The 19,348-nt window shown below is 39.6% G+C and overlaps 1 protein-coding gene across 1 annotated transcript; it reads right to left on the bottom strand.

Moving 5' to 3' along the window:
• Positions 1-540: 540 nt before the first annotated feature.
• Positions 541-19,292, bottom strand: tmem168a (transmembrane protein 168a). The gene is made up of 6 exons (XM_042511516.1): positions 19,257-19,292; positions 16,979-17,931; positions 16,500-16,775; positions 12,773-12,915; positions 7,680-7,957; positions 541-3,109 (listed from the first exon to the last, which is right to left on the bottom strand). The coding sequence occupies exons 2-6, from the start codon at positions 17,810-17,812 to the stop codon at positions 2,559-2,561; spliced, it is 2,082 nt and encodes a 693-aa protein (XP_042367450.1). The 5' UTR covers positions 17,813-17,931; positions 19,257-19,292; the 3' UTR covers positions 541-2,558.
• Between the last annotated feature and the right edge of the window lie 56 nt (positions 19,293-19,348).

Here is a 19,348-nt window from a genome sequence, read left to right on the forward strand (position 1 = left end):
TTGCTCTGGTGCATGTCATTTTCCTCCTCTGCTCTCCGCGTTACGTGTTATGGATGAAAGCCAATCTGAAACATTGCTTCGAATGTCAGCTTTCATCTCTCCAAACCTTACTCTGTGCCTAATAGCGCCCTTCAGGCATGAGCCAGGCCTCAGCCCTGCTTTCTGAGGCCGACAAAATACCCAGCAGCACCTCGGACACATGTCCAGCCAGGCACCGGGACTAACTGAGGTGAAAGCTCAGTGAACAAATCCCTCAGAGATACTGTGTCATGTATAGTTTCACTTTCCCTTTACGCTCTCATTTTTCTTCAGCTCACAGTCCTAATATTTGCCCGGCGATACTAGCGTTTTCACAGAGCAGAGTCTGTATTTGTTCAGCGTCTGTAAAGCCAGCCACGTTAAATAAGCCAGGCCGATTGTCAACCACCCTGCCTTGCTTTTTCATTTCTATTCCCATTTTATTCTTCTGTTATTTCCACATATTCAAATCCCTATACATTTTATTCCTTTGCTAAATTTCTCATACATCACACAGCAATGTTTAATCAGTTCATTATCCAAGTTTAATGTTGACTTTGTCAGGCATAACTAAAGTGAGGCACAGGGGGGATTAACATCTGAAAAAAGCCACTTGACCTCTTGGAAACGTCACAGTGAAACACAAACTTTAAGGCAGCAATCCAATCCAGCATTTAGGGTTGGGTGGGAGAGAGAGATCCGACACAGCAAATAAAGTAGGAAATAAAAGATGGTCAATACAAGTTCTTAAGGTCAGTGCAGCAATAAAAAGCATTGTGAGCTTCTTGACGTGTCGTTGTGCATGGCAAGTCCCTTTTTCACAGCGTAGCAAGGACAACAGCTACAAAACCTGAATGTGCTGTTTGTACAGAACAAATGACTTCTTCAACTTGAATTAATTTATGTAAATAAACAAGACGAGTCACAATACAGGCCAGCGTCTGGTGATTATATGCTGTCTCACAGCTGACACATCCGTCTTGGTTCAGTTCAGGGAAAAAAAGCATATCCAGAGTGGCAGGTTGGCCTCACGGGTAGACAATCTCGTAACCAGGGGGACACTGAGTTCAGCCAACAACAGTAATTTTTTTTTGTCTATCCTGTTCAAAGGCTTTTGGAAGACACTGAGCCCCTCCCTGCTCACACAGCTAAATCCTCTGACATAAATAAGAGGCAAAGAAAGGCTATATATATTATATACATTTAAAAAAAGTAGGCATCCCATTAAAGATGATCCATCTTAGACGCACTTTAAGGCACTATGATGTTGAAAAAAAAAAATCCATGTTGTAACAAAAAAGATAACCAGTAAACCTTTCCAAAGAATTAAGTATGCAATAATGGCAAAATTGTACTCAAAAACATATCATACTCTCCCAAAATACAATAAGTTTGTGCAAAACCCCTAAATTTTGTCTTTAGCCTCATTATACACTAAATAATACTTGACCAACAAAATGACCATTTGTAAATCAACTAGTAATGCCATGCTATTTGAATCCCTAAAGAAAACTGTTTTTCTTGAATGCCTCTACAGACAACATATTGATTTACTGATTGATTGGGGACCACCTTTAACAAACAGCAAACTGCCAAAACAGTCATTTAAAAACTCCCTAAATTTGTGAAGTATAATCAAGTGGAAGCCTCGAGCTGAAAAATGAAGCAAACCAAAAGTGCCAAATACTGCAGTTCATCGAGCGTTAGAACCATATAATGTACTTCTATTGAGTAATGATGTCTCGGTATAGTAAATGGAATAAATAATGGCGAAGTCCGCCATTCTTGCATTGGATTCAAGTTGCCTACTTAAGCACGAGGGATTCACAGGGAATTAATGACAATTGGCAACCTCTGGTGCTCAAAAATGAACCACAAACCAATGGGTAATTTTGTGCTAGCTTCATCTACTATTTATACAATTATTTTATATGAGTATGATATAAATCTTATATATCCAGAAATGTGCTCAATACTTAAAGCATGCATTTGGGCCAGAACCTTACTATTAAAACTGAATTAAACCTCAAGTAAAACTTATATTTTTGTAATTGAACAAGAAAAAACATTTTCTTCATAAATTCAAGGCAACAAGACATGAATTATTTACAAATGGTCATTTTGTGGTTGAAGTTTTCCTTTTAGAAACCACTGATATGTACTGAAGATGGTTTTATCCACTGTAACTGTCATGTCTCTTACCATAATAAGCATGCAAGAGGTTAATTTATATGTTCTGTTTTTTTGGTTTTTTTTTTTGCTCTTTCACTTTGGGTTACACAATACAAAGTTGAGCGATGAAACTGCAAGCACATTTCTGCATCATTGCAATTAAACCTGATGCAAAAATTAATTTGGGAGGAGTTGAACAACTCCTTCGACAGGGGGTCATATTTTAATCATGGGGTAAAACCTGTGTGTATGTTTGTATATATAGTATTATAGATACAGTGGTATCATTTTTTTATTTTTATAAACACCTCGTGCCCAGCTGGTAAAACACAAACAGCAAAAATGTGCATGTCAACTACCCTCATTATCTAAGAGTGCACCAGTTTAATGCCCTGCCCAGTGTCCAGTATGGCTGGGGGGAACCAAGCTAGTTTACACCTCCTGAAGCAGCGCAGGCACATGGTACATATCCAGAACATGTTGAGGCCACAGCACCAGTTGGAGAGGTGCACCATGGGATATGTCACCTTGGGAAAGTGGGTCTTCCAGTGCTTTGCCACGTCACTTCCAGTGGGCAGGTGAAGCTCGTAGTCGCTCCAGCGTTTCGACACCCCGTACGCAGCCATCACAGTCCTTCCCTTTTCTGACCACCGGGTGTCGATGTCTGGATTGCAGTTGAACTCCACCCATTCGGAGGTGAAGTCCCCGAGAAGGGGGGTGCCACCGACCTCTGTGTCCACCATGGTGACGGACAGCTCAGCCCCCTGCACGGCGACATAGATGCCGTCCACTCGACGTATCTCCTTCACCCAGGGGAGGGAGTTTTCGGTATCCAAGACAAGGATGAGACGGGAGCAGTGGCCAGCGTTCTTCTCTTTCCACAACTCCAGCAACTGGGCTAGGTGGAGATTCTCACCTCCTGAAGGAGAGGGGGGTTGGGATGGGGAAGGAAGTGACAGACAGCGGAACTGTTGAGATTGTGTATAACCCCTTTTACACTGCCTCTTCAAGGTGGGAATTTCATGCCCTTACGCTGCCTCACTGCTCTGTACAAAAGGTACCATCGAGAATTGATGGAACATATTCTCTTGCCTTTGAGCCACCATGAGAGGTAGTAACAGCCAAAACAATGTCTGTATAAATGGGACATTCGGCAGGATGGGATCATGGGCGACAGAGGTGTGATGTTTTGACGACGTGTTATGCTTGCAACCCACAGTGGGAGATTTAAAAAGAAGGTACCAGCAGTTAGTGGCTAACTCAAAGAAGAGTAACAGCGGCCATAAATGTCCGCAACTTGAGAAAACTATGAGGTCCAGGAGCTCCTTAACCTCAAAGCAGAGGATAAGATCGGTAGGTGGCAAGGGACGGTAAAGGAGAGGCTGATGGTGTTATCTTACATGTCATGCCCATCGTGCCTCTTTTGACTCCACAATTCTGGTATGCTATCTAAAAAATAAAAGTGCAAAGGAGGCATAAAGAGGGGAAGACTTTGTAGCACCTCTATAGTGCTTAAAAGGGCTTATGATGCAAAGAGATGGGTCCAGGAAGGGAGGGAATGGTAAATCCCTATGTTTTGTATATTAAAGGTCTTTTCAAACTACATAGAATCTCTGTAGCATGCGTCACGTTCATTTTTATAATTTCACATAGCTGTAACTCTTCACCAAACCCACTTATAAAAGATATAAAGTAGTGGTTACAAAGCCACTATTGGTTCAGTGTTGCATTCAAGGACATTTCAACAGGACGCATAGCTGTTGATGGACACAGTGGCTTTACAGGGATCAATCCTGTCAACTCTCACTTGCGAGACAGTCTGTCTGTCTAGCTGCTGTCATGACAACCACACAAATTGCACAAAGATGCTGTTTTCCAGATGGCACCTCCAAAGTACAAAGATCAGAGCTGTGGTGCCAAGCCAACAGATGCACTGAATTACTTCCTCAAAATTATCATATGCTATAGGAAAGTGCAAGGTAAGTAAATAAAGAGCCGGGGAGAAAAATGACTTCTACTGTTGGCCACAGAGCAACTCCACCAAGGTATGATGTATATTTGGATATGAAATTGGGTTCTTTCCACATGGCTAAAAATCTACAACAAGCCTATTTAGAGACACTGCTGTTGCATCACTAAAGCAATTTGCAGGCATGTATCCACTGTGATAAACAGAGGAAAGACAAACTACGCCTTTAATGGATCCTTGTATTATTTAGGAGTGGACAGCACTGCCTCACTAAGTCTTTATAAATGTAGTGAAAACAGCATTTGAAATCTGTGACTGTCCCTAATTTGGGTTTCTGCCAAAACAAGACCACTTTTTCAAAATGTGTACAAGTATCCGCCAAACACTGACTGAAAAATGTTCCTTTAGGATGGTGACAAAGGGATGTGATTATCTTTTCAATGAGGGATTTTTTCCCCCTTGTTTGCTGCAGTACACAGAGATAATGTGTCAAGTAATCTTTGTACGGAGGCGCCGGAGCCGGAGCCGACACGGTGTTAACCTGCTGTGATTCTCATTTCTGTTGAGGGAGCACTCGTGTCATAGCAGACCGTCTGAAACTTTCACAGAATCTCCTTAATGGAACCAAACTTCTGTTGTCAAGTCCTTCACAGCAATTTTAACTTCTTTTGGCTACTTGTCTGATCTGTGTAAATCTGACTCTGTCTGACAGAGAGCAGGGGAAATGAAAAGAAATGACATCAGACTGTAATGCAAATTCAGTTTGCAGGGAGAACACAATATCTACCTTATGCCATCCGATGGCAGCTCTGCAGTAAATACTGCTTTTGTTTTATTCAACTCTAAGACAAGTCTTCACTAATTAGTGTGAGAGCCACAGAGCCATTTTTTATTTTTATTTCTCCATTTGTGGGTTTCTACTTCTGCATTGTTTGTAGAAACTTTGTTCCAACATCAAAACTTACATCATTTTCAGATTATGTATGCTATTATTTTTCTATATTCAAACAGGTTTCAGTGATTTTTTAAAATATATTTTTAAAGTATTACAATTTATAATGGCAGTTTAGGATAGAAATGTTTTCAACGACAAGTGCTAAAGTTTTCATACTTTTTGTACAGGAGCACCACCTGGAAATGCTCAATATATTAAAACATGATACCATGTAGCCAGTATTACGTGTTTTACATGTTGGCTAATAACTCATGAAACATGAGCAAAACAACATTTGCGTTGTGTGTTTGCATGTTTTTTGGATGATGGCACATATTTAATTTAATCTTCAAAAAACTTGGTTCATATGATAATTAAATGATCTAGACAAATTATTGGGTATCACTTACCACTACTCTGTAATCTGTCACCAAGCCTTGGCTGATGTACTTAATGGGCCCTAACTCTTCAATGCTAAATTGGATTGCCACCAAATCTGGGAATGTTGTATACATAACCACACTGTATTGTGTAAAAAATCTCATACAATTATACTCACAGGGGGCGCTAAAGTAACATGAAAATGTAATATTTTTACAATTCACAAAATTAAACTTAGTAAACAAGCTCTCCATGAGCATGTGCATGATATATTTACACATAGCATGAAAAGCCCCACACTGCAGCTATTCAGGAAACACCAACATACTACTTTTTAACTGCCATATGTCATTACTGTCATTTGTAACCAAATTCAGCAAAGTTGTAGAGATGAGGATGCTGAACATGTCTGAAGCTTTTGATTCAGTTTTATGGTGGTGCTAAAAGATTTGAAAAATTGCTGTTGTAGCAGCATCCACAGCTGAGGGCAGCAGAAGCTAACAGCTTATAGCTTTAAATGCTTTTTTTTTTTGGTCATTTTTCAGAAAATGCACATTTTAGCAATTGTCTGTCAATCTTCGACAACTATTAGCCAGCTCTGAAGGGGTAAACTGATATCTATCTCACTGTTCATTGTGATGACTGACAGAGGCAAATTTAATCTTTTCTGATGTGCACCAGAACACACAGTTTTCACCCAAGGCAACTGCGTGGCTCTTGGCATCCTACAGGGAAGCTTTCATAGACAAACCTGCAGTGAAAAAAATGCAACCGCAAATGCCAAAATAAATTATTCCCGTTCCACATGAAAGTTAAAGTTACCGTGCTCATCTTTTAATTGACGTAAGATGCTGGGAACATGTAGTGTTTAATAAATAAATCCTGATGCCTTTTAATGAAGCAGTGTTTTTTCAGGCAGCTGTTATTGTTTAATAATACAGTGGCTCCCAACCTTTTTTTGAGATGTACTTTCACAGTTCTGTTAAATATCCCTAAATACCCCTTCATGGACACCGCCTGGCATGTTACAAATGTTTATTTGAATTGATTTTGACCTGGATGGTTTTAAACACTGGTCATTATGCAGAAGTAGGAATGTTATAGTATTGTTTTCATGCAAATGAACTGTCAGTTTGTTCATTGTTTTAAGCTAACAGTTTAAAATTGATCCTGTTTATTTGGTACTTAAAGCTTACTTTAGGCTTCTCTGCTCACTTACCAACTACTCTGTAAACACTATCAACTCTGCATGCAAGAACTCTGACTAACACAACCAGCCATCGGTCTGCTGTTGGTCAGTGTCAGGCTGTTGGTGAGCTTCTGTCACCATGGTATCCTGGAATCCTTTGGTGAATGAAATCACTTCGATTGGCAGTTTAACTCAGTGCACGAGAAGAGAAATGGAAGTGAGGAAAGCACAAAATGGCTAAATCAGGTAAACGTTCGCTAGCGCAAGGTTAATATATTTTGTTCTTTAAACATCAAATTGTGTTGTTGACATGCTAAATGGCTAAATAGTGTCTTGAATCTGGGCAAACAGTATTCCGTTTTACCTGTTTGTATGATGAATACATACTACTGCCACCTGCTGATATGGAGAGTTATTTCCTCTCATGCAGGTGCAGAACATATGTGCTAGTTGGCTATTTACTGTAGTCTTTGCCGTGTGTTCAATGCAACTTTTTGGCCAAGACACAGTGAGGCAATGCAACAGTTGGTCTTTGTTTCTTCTGATGTCAGTTAGGTACAAAATCTAAACCTTAATGTTCAGATTCTGCACCTTTCTCAACTATGTGAATATATAGTTTTTATCAAAATACTCCCTGGCAACTACAGAAGTACTCCTGGTTGGAAATCTTCTGTAATTATAGGTCAACTCCACTGATGGTGGAAATGTAGTTTGGATAAGTGATTTGTCAGGTTTTTTTGGAAGGCAGGTGCTTGTCATGTTGGTCTGTACTTGTATTTTATTTATTATAATCTCATGTTAATCATTGCTTTCATGCATTTTAACGTCAGGCACATTAAATTTACCTTTAACAAAAAATGCTAAATAAATAGCATTGCCTTGCTTCACCTTGAATAGTATACATGTGGTGGCACTACCATCAAAATATCTATGTGGGCTGAAATTTAACAAATTTTACTGTAAAGATTGATCATTTTCCAAGAAGGTAAAGAAAAGGCAAAATATAGAGGGCTTACCAGCAAGGGCCCAAGCCCCGGTGCCTTTGTGTGTGTGCCCACTGTAGAAAATCAGATATGTGTCATGACGGGGTCCATCCTCTGTCCGAAGCTCCAGAAAGCTGCGCAGCTTCGTCTGCACGACATCCAGGGTAACGCCGCTGGTGGAGTAGTCGCAACCAAACGTCTGGATCATGTGGTGGGAGAAGAGGCGCTGCACGTTGTTCAGCATACCTGTTGATCTCATGTTCAGCTGCTGTACCTGCTCAGGTGGCAGGAGAGTGGGCTGGCCATCAGAGCTGGATTGAGGAGAGAGATGAGAGGAAAAACTTGGATTTTAATCTTTTTTTTTGTAATTGTCTCTGAGGGAGACTCAAGTTCGGTGGTTTGTCAGAAGCAGAGAGATGGGGCGCAAGCAAATGAGAGATGAATGAATGAGAAGATGATAGTTTGACACACTGGGGAGAGGAGACAGAGAGCAGAGGATGAGAGGAGGAGTTAGCAGTCTGCATCACCGGGGAGAGAGAAGACAAGCACAGAGGATGAGAGGAGATGGGGAAAAGGAGATGGAAGGAGTAGGAGTGGTAGATCACTGCTGAAGGAAATGACATTAGCCTCGGGGATGTAAGGGAAGTCAAGAATAAAAGGAAAGTTAGAAAATGGGGGAAAAGGGAGGGGATATAAAGAGAGAATTGAGCAGGGTGACAAATGAGAATGAAAACTGAGGTTAAAGGTAGTTGAGGGTAAAGTGATTTTATAAAAATGTGTGCGACTGGTAATAACAAGCACATGATAACACAGAGGGGGCACACATACAAAGTCAAGGCTGCTGCCATACATTTCCTACCTATCACTGGACTTGATGTTATTCATGGCCAACAGCATGGCTAAGTCATACTTCACTCTTCTAGACATCTGTATAACTGTGCCATCACATTATGCTCTGTGCCCCCATTGAGGAGCAAAGGTGAAGGTTTGTCTTTATCTAAATGTGGACACTCCTTGTGTCAATCTAGCTTTCCATTTTATATTATTTTGTGTACTTTTGGAGACCTGGATGAACAATTTTCTTCAGATTTTTTTAAGTAAAAGACATAATTACTGCAAAAAATCTCAAAAGAATACTGTGCTGCACTATTTTTAGACTCACAGCTGACCACTCTGTTTTGTTACAGATGCTGTTTAACATAGGGCTGTCCTCGAAAACCATTCAATGGTTTGAATACTAATTCAGTGTCAGAACACAGACTATCCTTGATGGTTTACTTTCTAGCTTTTGTGATATACAAAATCCCACAAGGTTCCATACTGGGTCCTATTTTGTGTTTAATCTATATCAATAATTTGTGCTGTTATGTTCTTATTACAAAATGTCACTTTGATGAAACCATTTTGTATAGTTCAGCCTCATCTTTGACAAGTGCGATCAAAGAACTGCAATCTACTTTTGATGTTGTTCAGAGGAATCTCTATGAATTGAGACTTATACCAAATGCTGACAAAACTAAAATGATATGCTTATCAAGGTCAAAGAGGACAGCTGATGGTGTTTATCGGATTGTTACTTATAATAATAAGGTGATTGAAGGAGTCTTAACCTACTGTTCTCAACCTGTTTTTTTTCTAGAGGACAATCTGTCTTTTAAACACCATTTCGAATGTTATTAAAAAAAAAACAACTTACCATCAGGTGAAATCAGGTTTCCAATATAGAATTGAATGCTGTTTCTCTTTCATGTGCTTTCATCAGCAACTGATTAAGGCTGATATTTTACACACGCATGCAAATTCTTCATCCTTGAAAATATTCGCTTCTGTGTAGTATTGCGCTGTGATTTATGTCTGATAATGGCTTCCGCTCACATCACTGCAGTTTGTATGATAAAGTTGGCTGTCCTCTTAATACAAACACAGAATGGAATACTGGTACATATTTCTTCATAATACCATATTACATGATCTGTGTCCTAAATTATGTTTCCCACTGGCTCCTAAAACTATAAGTAGCTGCAACCTTCTTTACACAGGCAACTGACGTATTTGATTCCATGAACCAGCATTTTTGTTAGTAATTAGTGCTTTGGTGTCAGGTACAGAGTCACCTAAAACTAGATATATTGTAATGATAGGAGATTTTAAAAACAGGATTAAGGACTATTTGACCACACTGAGACATTTGATCACAACTTTTAATTTAATTTTCCAAACTACCTTTACAAAATGACTAATAAATTTACCTTGTACCTTGTCACATACACATTTGGTGACTGAATTGAATTGTTTGCTGTAGATTAGTTTTAAGTTTGTTGCTTGTTTCTTGTATGTTACATTTTTTATACTTTCTGTTTAAAGCTGCTCCCGTTTTATTTTTACTATGTTTGATCCTTTACGTGAAAATCTAAATGCTGCTGTTATGGCCATTTTTGAATCTCAATAGGAATATTCCTGGTAAAATAAAGGTTGGAAAAAAAAAGAAAAAAATGACAACATTTTTGGTATAATGTTATAAAGATGCACTAAACTTGGTGAGAATATGACATGCTGCAACCTTTGCATGGCTTGCCAAGCTCACCGTTCACCTAAACCCATCTAATCTTTTCAGATCTCAAGGCGCCCAGGGGAGTGAAGGCTTGCAGTTTCAGAATTCAGACCACATCTTTCCCTGTTACACTCTCTCTTTCATCCCTAAAAAAAAATCCTGTCCTTTTCTCCGCAGCTCTCTCAGCACTCCACCCCTCCTTCAACCTCTCTCACAATTCCTCTCCTTCCTATGCGCCGTCTGTCCCGTTTTTACCGCTACCCCTCCCTCACTGTTTACAACCTTAGCCCTCTCCTTGTGTTTTCTCCCCGTCGTCTCACCCTCCCTTTTTTACTCTGCGTGCTTCCCCTTCTCACCCCTATCTCTCTAATCTCCCCGTGGGGCTCTTGTCATTGTGAAAACATGATCTGCAGCCATCAAACAGCCTATTATACACTGCTGCATTCTCATCATGCTCTCAGTCCTCCCTATGGACCCTGCACATACAGCCTCGCATACAGAGCGTCTACAGCTCCAATAGGACATGGGCCTGCATCCAAAATCACCTGGAGAGTTTGACACTAAGCCTGGCATCCCCTGAATGCTGAAGCTATCGGCTTCAAGGTTTAATATACAGAGAGTGGTCATCAACATATATACAAGACGAAAATCTCCAAAGGCCAGATTTCGATGATGGAAACACTAATGTATAACTGATGGCTAGCTCTCGCTGTTCAGGAGAAGGAAACGAGTCGGCATCATCAAAACTAAGTAGGCTATTTCAAAAACCGCCTGTCCAACTGAGAGGGCACAAGGAGAAGCAGCAGCAACTAATGGCTAGCTGCTCCAGCTGAACAACTTAGTATGCTGTGGAGGAAGCACTGGAATGATCCCTTAAGGGCCCAAACATTAGCGCCATGTTTATGCATAGTTATTGGCCTATTTATCCAGTTGGTTTTGTGTTAACCGAGGAGGGAGTTGGACTGAATGATCATATTTACCAGCGCCTGTGATGCCAAGAAAGGCTCCGACATGGGGCAAAGGCGGTCCAGTGTGTTTATATGTGCAAACAGGATGTGTTTTGCTGCTGCATAATCTGTGTGTGCTGCAATTAATTGAGCTGCAATTACAGGAGTAATGGAGACCTAAAACAAATACTGAAGTACATCTGAAAGGATTAGTCATTAGTTAATTGACAATGAAAGTGATGAAAAAATGAATAGATTGTTTGGTCGACTGTTAGAAAATTACTTTGATCATGGATCAAACGCTGCAGTAAATTTTTGCAGCAAAAACACCAAATTTTCTCTGGTTCAGTTTGGACTGTTGTTCAGACAGTCTCGAGGACAGCACCTTCTGCTTGATGAAATAAACATGGGCAAGTGACAAAAAATAAATTGCAAAAATATCAGCAGATTTTTTTGAAAAACCAGCCCCCAATTGAGAGAAAACTAAATTGCAATAGTTTTTAAATTCATTGTTTGAAACTATACTATGCAGGATTTACCTAATAAAACAAAGAAAAGACTCGTGAAAGTAATCCCTCTCAATCATACCTTGTGACGCAATGTGTCTGGTGTTGTATTTATCTGCACAAACCCTGTCCTCTGCCTGTATTTGCTTATTTTCGTCTCATTTTGCTGTGGTCTGGACGTTCCTTGGCTCTGCACAGCTCGCGGGTATGTTCAGGAATTTATGAAAAATACAGATCAAGTTGAAGCAGTAAGTATCGAAGAGAAGGTTCCGAAAACTGCAGGCACTAACAAGATGACAAGGGAACTCTACCTAATGTGTTTTTCTCCACGCCTTGTTTCCTACAAGGAGCCAGTGTCACCACCTGGAGAAAAAGCGCCGCACCTTGCATCTTTTTTGAGAATGTTCTGCTTTTTTGCTTTTTTCTTCGAGTTGAAAACGCTGTTTTTTTAGCTAAGCTACAGTCACAACATAGACAGATAAGCCTGTCTGTGGGAGCAGATAGGCCAGCAGACACTGGATGTTGCTGGTGTGTTGTAAGCTTGTTGTTACCTGTGTAGTTAAACTTTTGCTAATGTAGCGTCTTGTTAGCTTACTAGCTAATGCTAATGCAGAGATATCGTTGTCATAGAAAAAAAGTGGTCGTTTTTAAAAATTGAGAGATGATGGATGGCATTTATCATTCCTATAATTTCTAGCCAGACTCCAACTAGAGCTGCTTACATACATAGCATCTTAAACTCCGAGCCAACAGACTCTTCCTGCTTTTCTCTAATTTGTAATGATACAAATTAGAGTCTTTGGTTTGAAATGTTACCTTAAGTATGTGAAATTATGGTTCACACCTTTATATATATATATATATATATATATATATATATATATATATATATATATATATATATATATATATATATATATATATATATTCCAGTGTCTGCTGGCCTATCATATATATATATATTTATATCTGTTGAAATTTATAGATTTAACAATGCGTGCTGCAACACCACTCACTTGAAAAATATGCTGCTACTGCAAATGCTTGTTGATGTTTGTACAAGTTTGACTGTGTGAGCCTGTATACATCTCTGTATTTCCATGTGTGCTCTCTCCTCAGTACCTGCAGTAAGCAGTAGGTATGACCAGGGCGTAGCCGACACAAGTTCCCCCCAGGCAGCTGCCCAGCTCATGGAACAAGCTGTGGGCCAGAGACTCCAAAGGCAGCACCACCAGCAGAGCACTGAGAAAAAGGCCATTGGAGGGCTGCAAAAAAGCAAAAGGATCAGAGTCAGTTTCATTCATCACTTACAGCTTGTACCGCAGCAATCAGACCCGGCTAATTGGTGGTGACACTTTGCAAGACAGTTACACAATACGGGACTGACACAGTGTTATTATCGCAGGACAAAACATGACAGGACCTAACTAAATGGAGACACAATGCAGTGTATGACAGCAGACTAAACATACATCACAAGGATCCATTCAAAACAGGACAATTACTGCAGTGTATGAGCCTGCACTTTGTGGGCTGCCTTGAGTCTGTAGAATAAAAATATTACAAATCTATCATCTTGTCATCTACTTGAAGTTTCATTACTCTAGATTGGTAAGCTTAATGGTTTATTAGCAACATTCTTGCACATTCCCTTTAAAGCACACACAAATAAACATAAAGCAGATCTCGAGCTTCAAGACACTGTAAGCGTTTAACTGCAATCATTTTTTGTCTCACTGTGATGGTTTGCAATGCAATTTAGCCTCCTCCAAAAGCTACTCTGATTTCATAGCATGGTGATGTATCTGAGAATGCAGATCAATACCTGCATGGTAAAGTGGAACCACACTCGAGTTTGCATAATATATTGAACTGCCTAAGGTATGCCTGAGGTGAAAAATGTCTTACACTCATTAATTGAACTTTTATAAAGTTGTGTACCCCTTAAATGCATAATACCATATTCTCCAGCACTGGAATATTATAAACAGAGAAAGTACAACAAAGCATAAGGAGGACTTCACAATATAAAGCAATCTAATAATTATTCTCACAGATTGGGAAATGGTTTGCTGTAGATGAGCCCAAGCAGTTGGAGAAGGGAGGGTTACGCCCATTTTCAAAATGCATGCATGTTATCCCTATGGCCTACGAAAGTCCAAAAATATTAGTAAATATGAACACCTTTCTCAAAAATCTAAAATTGATAGTGCTAGAACTCAAATTTGTGATGTCACAGAGTGTAAAGTCTGGAGCTGCTTCATGAAAAATGCATTGGGAATTTGATGACACTGAGAGCACCCAAGGGAATGTTAAGAGTATACGGGTACATTTTCTGTTTCACGACTGAGAACACTACAATAGAACCAAGCCAAAGAAAAAAAATGAGAACAGGACGGATATCTCCTTTCGAATCAACATAGCACAATAGAGAGAGCAGCGGAAATTATTACATGTACCTTCGCCATTGCAACCGTTGTAGCAGGCGACTTTCAATATAAACTTCTTGCAAAAAAACAAACTTGCAGAAAGCGAAATCACTAAGGTGCGGTTTTGCAATAATGACAAAAAAAGTGCTTTAGTAGTAACATTACATTTTTAAATAATATCTGTTACTTTTAAAATATCACCACATCTGTTATTTCCCTGTTTCTTTGGTTGCCTTGAATTTGTTTGAATGCTTGTTGAAACGCAATGTGTTGTAGCTGCCTTCAAAGAATGACTGAGAGCTGCCATTCAGCGGGCACCTAAGAAGAGATTGCGAGTATTAACAAACTGAAGAGCCAGCATATTATTTTTCTACATCTAATTTAGTGAATTAAGGATTTATTTTAACCATTGCAGACCAGGTGAATGTTGGAACAGTGGACTATCCCACAAGGTGACTAACTAAGATGGTTTGTTGAGTTTTATTATGTTTCTGTTGAGTTCGAATGAAGTGTGTTTTACGATGGGTTACCAAGGCAGTAAAAGTAAGGTTAGTCTTAATTCAGTAAAAGTGAGAAACTTGGATTGGTGTTTGGTTGTACTTTTCTGTTTATTCAGAAAAATAGGCGCAAGAATAGACAAAAAGAGCATTCTCAAGTGTGACACACTTTACGGCCCCCCTGACGTGTGTTTTCATGGAAAAAAATAACAATCATCATTTTCTATTGTGCTAGTCACATTACATGGCAAACAGTTCAATGCCATTTCCACCCATTTTATATCTGTGATTGAAGCTCATTTCAGTTTAAAGAGGAAAACAAACATTTTATGGGTCCATAAAATTAGGCTCCCATTTATTGTCTGTCGAGCAGCAGTAGACTTTGTACTTGATGACAGAGTAGCTCAAGTTCACAAATATTTCTTAGATTTTCCTAGACCATGGAAATAACATATTGGAATTCTACATTTAGGTGGTGTTGCCCTTTAACAGCAGTGCATTCCCAGGTTGACTTCTGATTGAAAAAGTAATTTCTATACTGCACCAAGACACTATTCCACGTTGCAGTTAGTCCACACTTTCAAATACATTTCCAATCAGATTTTTGAAAGAAAGCTGTGATACATTATCAAAAATAATCTCTTTGAATGGGAAAAACTTAACATGGGTTTTCCATATAAATTCAATGAAATGCAGTAAATCCACCACAAACGATGTCCTTAAATATTTGCATAGAGTTGAATCAACACCTCTCTGAATATTGTTTGTTTCAGAGGATTTCTTTATCGCTGAGATTGCATGAGACTGTGCTAACGATGCTCTCATTTGATGCGTGAGAGTTGTGTAGATTTAGATGTCTGACCACATATTACTATTTTCAACAGCACAGGCAAATAAAACACTGTGAAACATTAAAGCACACACACAACAAGAGCTTAACACTAACTTTCTCATATGCGAGTGCAGACAGCCCCCCATTTTCTCAGGCAAATTTGCAACTGACATCAACAATGTGCAGATCTCAAATTAGGACTGAGGCCCACGAGACTCTTACAAGGTAAACGTCTAATAAGGCTAAATAAGTTATTGCTGCTCTTTATGCAAGTAGATAGGGATATTAAAGTGCTAATTAAATTGGTTCCACATGAGAGCAGACGTGCCTCAGCTTGGGGAGCAACTACTAACTACACACTGCCACTGACTTCTCTTACCAGAGTTTATAACATGGGTGTATAATATGTTTATAGAGGTTTTGTCATGAAACTCAAAGTGCTATAACTGTGAGAGTAAATATTAAAGCAGCTATGATGTATGAGGTCCATTAACTTCTGACCTGCTGAACGTACCTAAGAGGTTTTTCAGCAATATGACATGACTATGATGACGCTTGCATAAAAAAACAAGCCGGACTTTGATGACGTTGTGAAGGAACGGTTAAAGTATATCTGACCTGACTGAGGCAGAGATCATCTTTACAGACGAAGGAATGTATCAAAGTTTTATTCATATTACCTAACGTATTATATTATGTTTTATCATTTTATTATACAGCTAGTTAGTCAGTTACATTAATTTGCCAACTTACATTAGCATTAGATGAGCAAACTAACTAACTGTAGCTAACGTGATGCGGCAAATTCAGTTACAGTGTGATGTTATCTGCGGTCAAAACAATCAAGCTAAAAATAACTTAAGGAGTGTTTAATGTTGTTGTAATGTTAAAATGTTGCCATAGGCATCAGTGGCTGGTGAAAGGTGGTCGGCCGGTCCCTTGATCTCGCGAGGCCCATGGGTGATTTAATTATATGGAGGATTTATCAAACATTTATTGTATCACTATTGAATGAAATTACATTGAGATAATTCTTGTTATCATTTTATGATAAGATACTATATAAGCTGAAGCAGTAATAATCCCCCTACCTGCCAGGACACAGCTCCCAGTATGACCGTTGACAGAATACTGAAGAAAACCAGTCGCTCTGAGATGAGGCAGAAGTGTCGGATGCCCTTGGAGGCCATGACTTGGTTGAGACTCCGGCTACTGGATCGCTGCGCCCGCCAGGCCTTCTGACACTCACTCAACTTGGTGTGGAAGCCCCAGATTGTCATCAGCAGAATTACGTGGCAGATGGACCAGAAAAGGCCAAACAGGCAGAAGCCGGGGATCACCAGATACCACAGCTCTAAGTGGCCAAGCTACACAAGGCAAGAGTACAGTGTCATTAGCCTTACATTTTGCAACTGAGCTATAGAAAACACCATCATCATTCTAAAATACTGTTTCATAAGGGTGAGATATTGTGAGATTGAGTTTGAAAGTCACACAGAAGCCCTACAGTCTCACATAATGGAAATGTCAATTTTCTTACAAGACAATTTTTGCAAAATGCTGAGTATACCTTCAAGGCAGCCAAGACAAAGAAGGCCAGCTCAGTCACACTCAGTGGCAGCAGAGACAGCCTCCTCCACACCCTCCCCAGGGAGAGCACTGGTATCCAGCGCTCGCTTGGCCCCAGCCCACTGAAGTACACATCCAAGATGGGCTCGCATAGCAGCCTACCCAGGTAGCAGCCTAAAGCATAAGGGTTGGCTGCGATGCCTAAGGCCTGGAAAAACACAAGCGATGTAACCAAGGCAAAAGTGACAAGGTTAGGTAAAGCCAGGAGGGATTTCATCCTCAGGTCCACAATGAGAGCCCCCAGGGCCACCACCAACGCGATTATGGCCACTGATTTGTGAAGAAGCATGGTTGTGCTGGCAATGCCAAATCCCAGGAGCTCCAGTAGCTCAGTTGATGTTAGCAAGGTGGGTTTGTAGCGGATGGAGTGGCATATTCGCTCTGTTACAGCCCATATTGTTTTCATGACAACACTGGCTAACAGCAGATAATTGGCGACCAGTTCCTTGACATTTGAATCCAAAGTGGGGCTGTTGAGAAAGCACAGAAGGCCGAGCAAAAAGCCAAACCACAGATGGAACAAACTGAGACTGGCTTTCTCCATCGCAAAGTAGTAATGGAGGATGCTGGCGATCCCCAGGACAAACAGGCCTAGGATGAAGATGACCAGGATCATCGGTTCCTTTGTCACCTCCCAGCGTACATACATGCCAACGCATACTGCCACGAGGAGGTTGAAGCTGGACAGGTAACCCAGGCAACGCACTGATGTAAACATGTCCACCTCTTTGGGTCCATCGACTGTCAGCTCCTCTTCCTCTTCCTCCCGATCCATGGCTACTTTGAGAAAACTCAACTAAATACAGTCAGTTTCTTCTAGTCAGCTTCTTAGGACTTGGACAGGTTTGCAAATGGAGGACTACGCCTCTTGATGACATTCTCCAAAATCAACCCCTGTGAACAATTCAAAAAGTGGTGTTACTCAAATATCTATGATTATAATTATCAATACAATTGTTCAATTGTCAGGCTATCCAGGTTCATATATCTCACACATAGTTTTATCATCATTTAACATTATACAGAGCTAATAAAATTATCCTAGGAGGATAAAAACAGTGGTAAAAACAGTGACAGTAATTGAGTACATTTATTTGAGTACTGTTCTTTAGCACAGTTTTTGAGTATCTATACTTCACTTAAGTATTACATTTTTGGAAATTTATTACTTTTACTCCACTACATTTTGACTACAGCTCTTGTTACATTTGCTTTGAGGTCAGCAGATTTTTTCTTCTTTTGTAAAATGCATGAAGTCCATAAACTGTGATCATTCAAGATGATGTTGTTTACCTCTACCTTGTTCATACTCAAATTGGGCACCTCAATGGTAGAGACAGACAGAGAGAAGAGGTCAAGCTGCTTCACATTTCCAACAATGCTGTGTAATATTAGTTGAAATAATGTATGCACTGTCCAGAAAGCAGACAACACGTTTGGTCCAAATTAAAATTGCTAAATGTTCAGATTCTCCTGTGAGTCCTGATGTTGTTAATGTTTGTTTCGATTTCAAGTTTTAAATCTCTTCATATTAAACAAAGCATAAATGATGGGAAAATAATGATAGTAATTATAATAATTTAATCTTGCTTAGAAATTATGACTTCTTTACTTACTTTACTTGCTCTTACAAGCAAGTCAGTGCATTCAGTGGGTTGTTTAAGAGTCATTAGCCTCTATATTAAGACAATATGAAAATATACTCTGATATTTAAAAAATATATAAATATACTCTGAAAACTTAAATATTTTTAAAAGCAAGAACTTTAACTCAAATAATAATTTGTTTCAGCAACCTTCACAGTATTATTTGACCAGGGGTATCTCTACTTTGAATCAAATAAGAGAGTACTTTGTCCACCACTGGAAACAAGTAAGATGCCGTGTAATTTACGAGACTTAATAATAATAATACGCAGCAAAACAGTCGAGTTACACGAATGAAATTATTTTCAATATATCAACTAGATTAAATAGTGACTGCGGCGCGTCACAGACAGTTTTTGACGATGTGGCACCGGAAAGTTTGCTAACTTCCAAACTAGCTATTAGCCTCCCTGCTAACTTTCCGTTCTCAGTCAGCTAACTCGCTGGTTCGAGCTTTAATGCTGTCGTTTTAGCCGTCAACAGAACAACTATATGCCCTTGCACACACGGCAGTGTAAGCACGGTAAAATAAAATTAGCAAAAAATGTCTTAATAGTCAAAATGTTGCTTACATGTTGTTTGTTTGGATGACAGCAGCAGCGCTTCCGGATTCCAAAGTACGGTATCGCGTAAGGGTCATAACAGTTAAACCTTCGCTTTTCAG

Source organism: Plectropomus leopardus, chromosome 22, assembly GCF_008729295.1.
Source record: "Plectropomus leopardus isolate mb chromosome 22, YSFRI_Pleo_2.0, whole genome shotgun sequence".
NCBI classification, from domain to species: Eukaryota; Metazoa; Chordata; class Actinopteri; order Perciformes; family Serranidae; genus Plectropomus; species Plectropomus leopardus.

What these genes read in the sequence shown, in the direction of transcription:
- tmem168a (XM_042511516.1), bottom strand. Translation starts at nt 17,812, where the DNA reads ATGGATCGGGAGGAAGAGGAAGAGGAGCTGACAGTCGATGGACCCAAA. An exon ending in ATACCTACTGCTTACTGCAG is followed by an intron (nt 7,958 to 12,772) that starts GTACTGAGGAGA and finishes TCCTCAATCCAG; the next exon opens with CTCTGATGGCCAGCCCACTC. An exon ending in CGGGGCTTGGGCCCTTGCTG is followed by an intron (nt 3,110 to 7,679) that starts GTAAGCCCTCTA and finishes CCTCTCCTTCAG; the next exon opens with GAGGTGAGAATCTCCACCTA.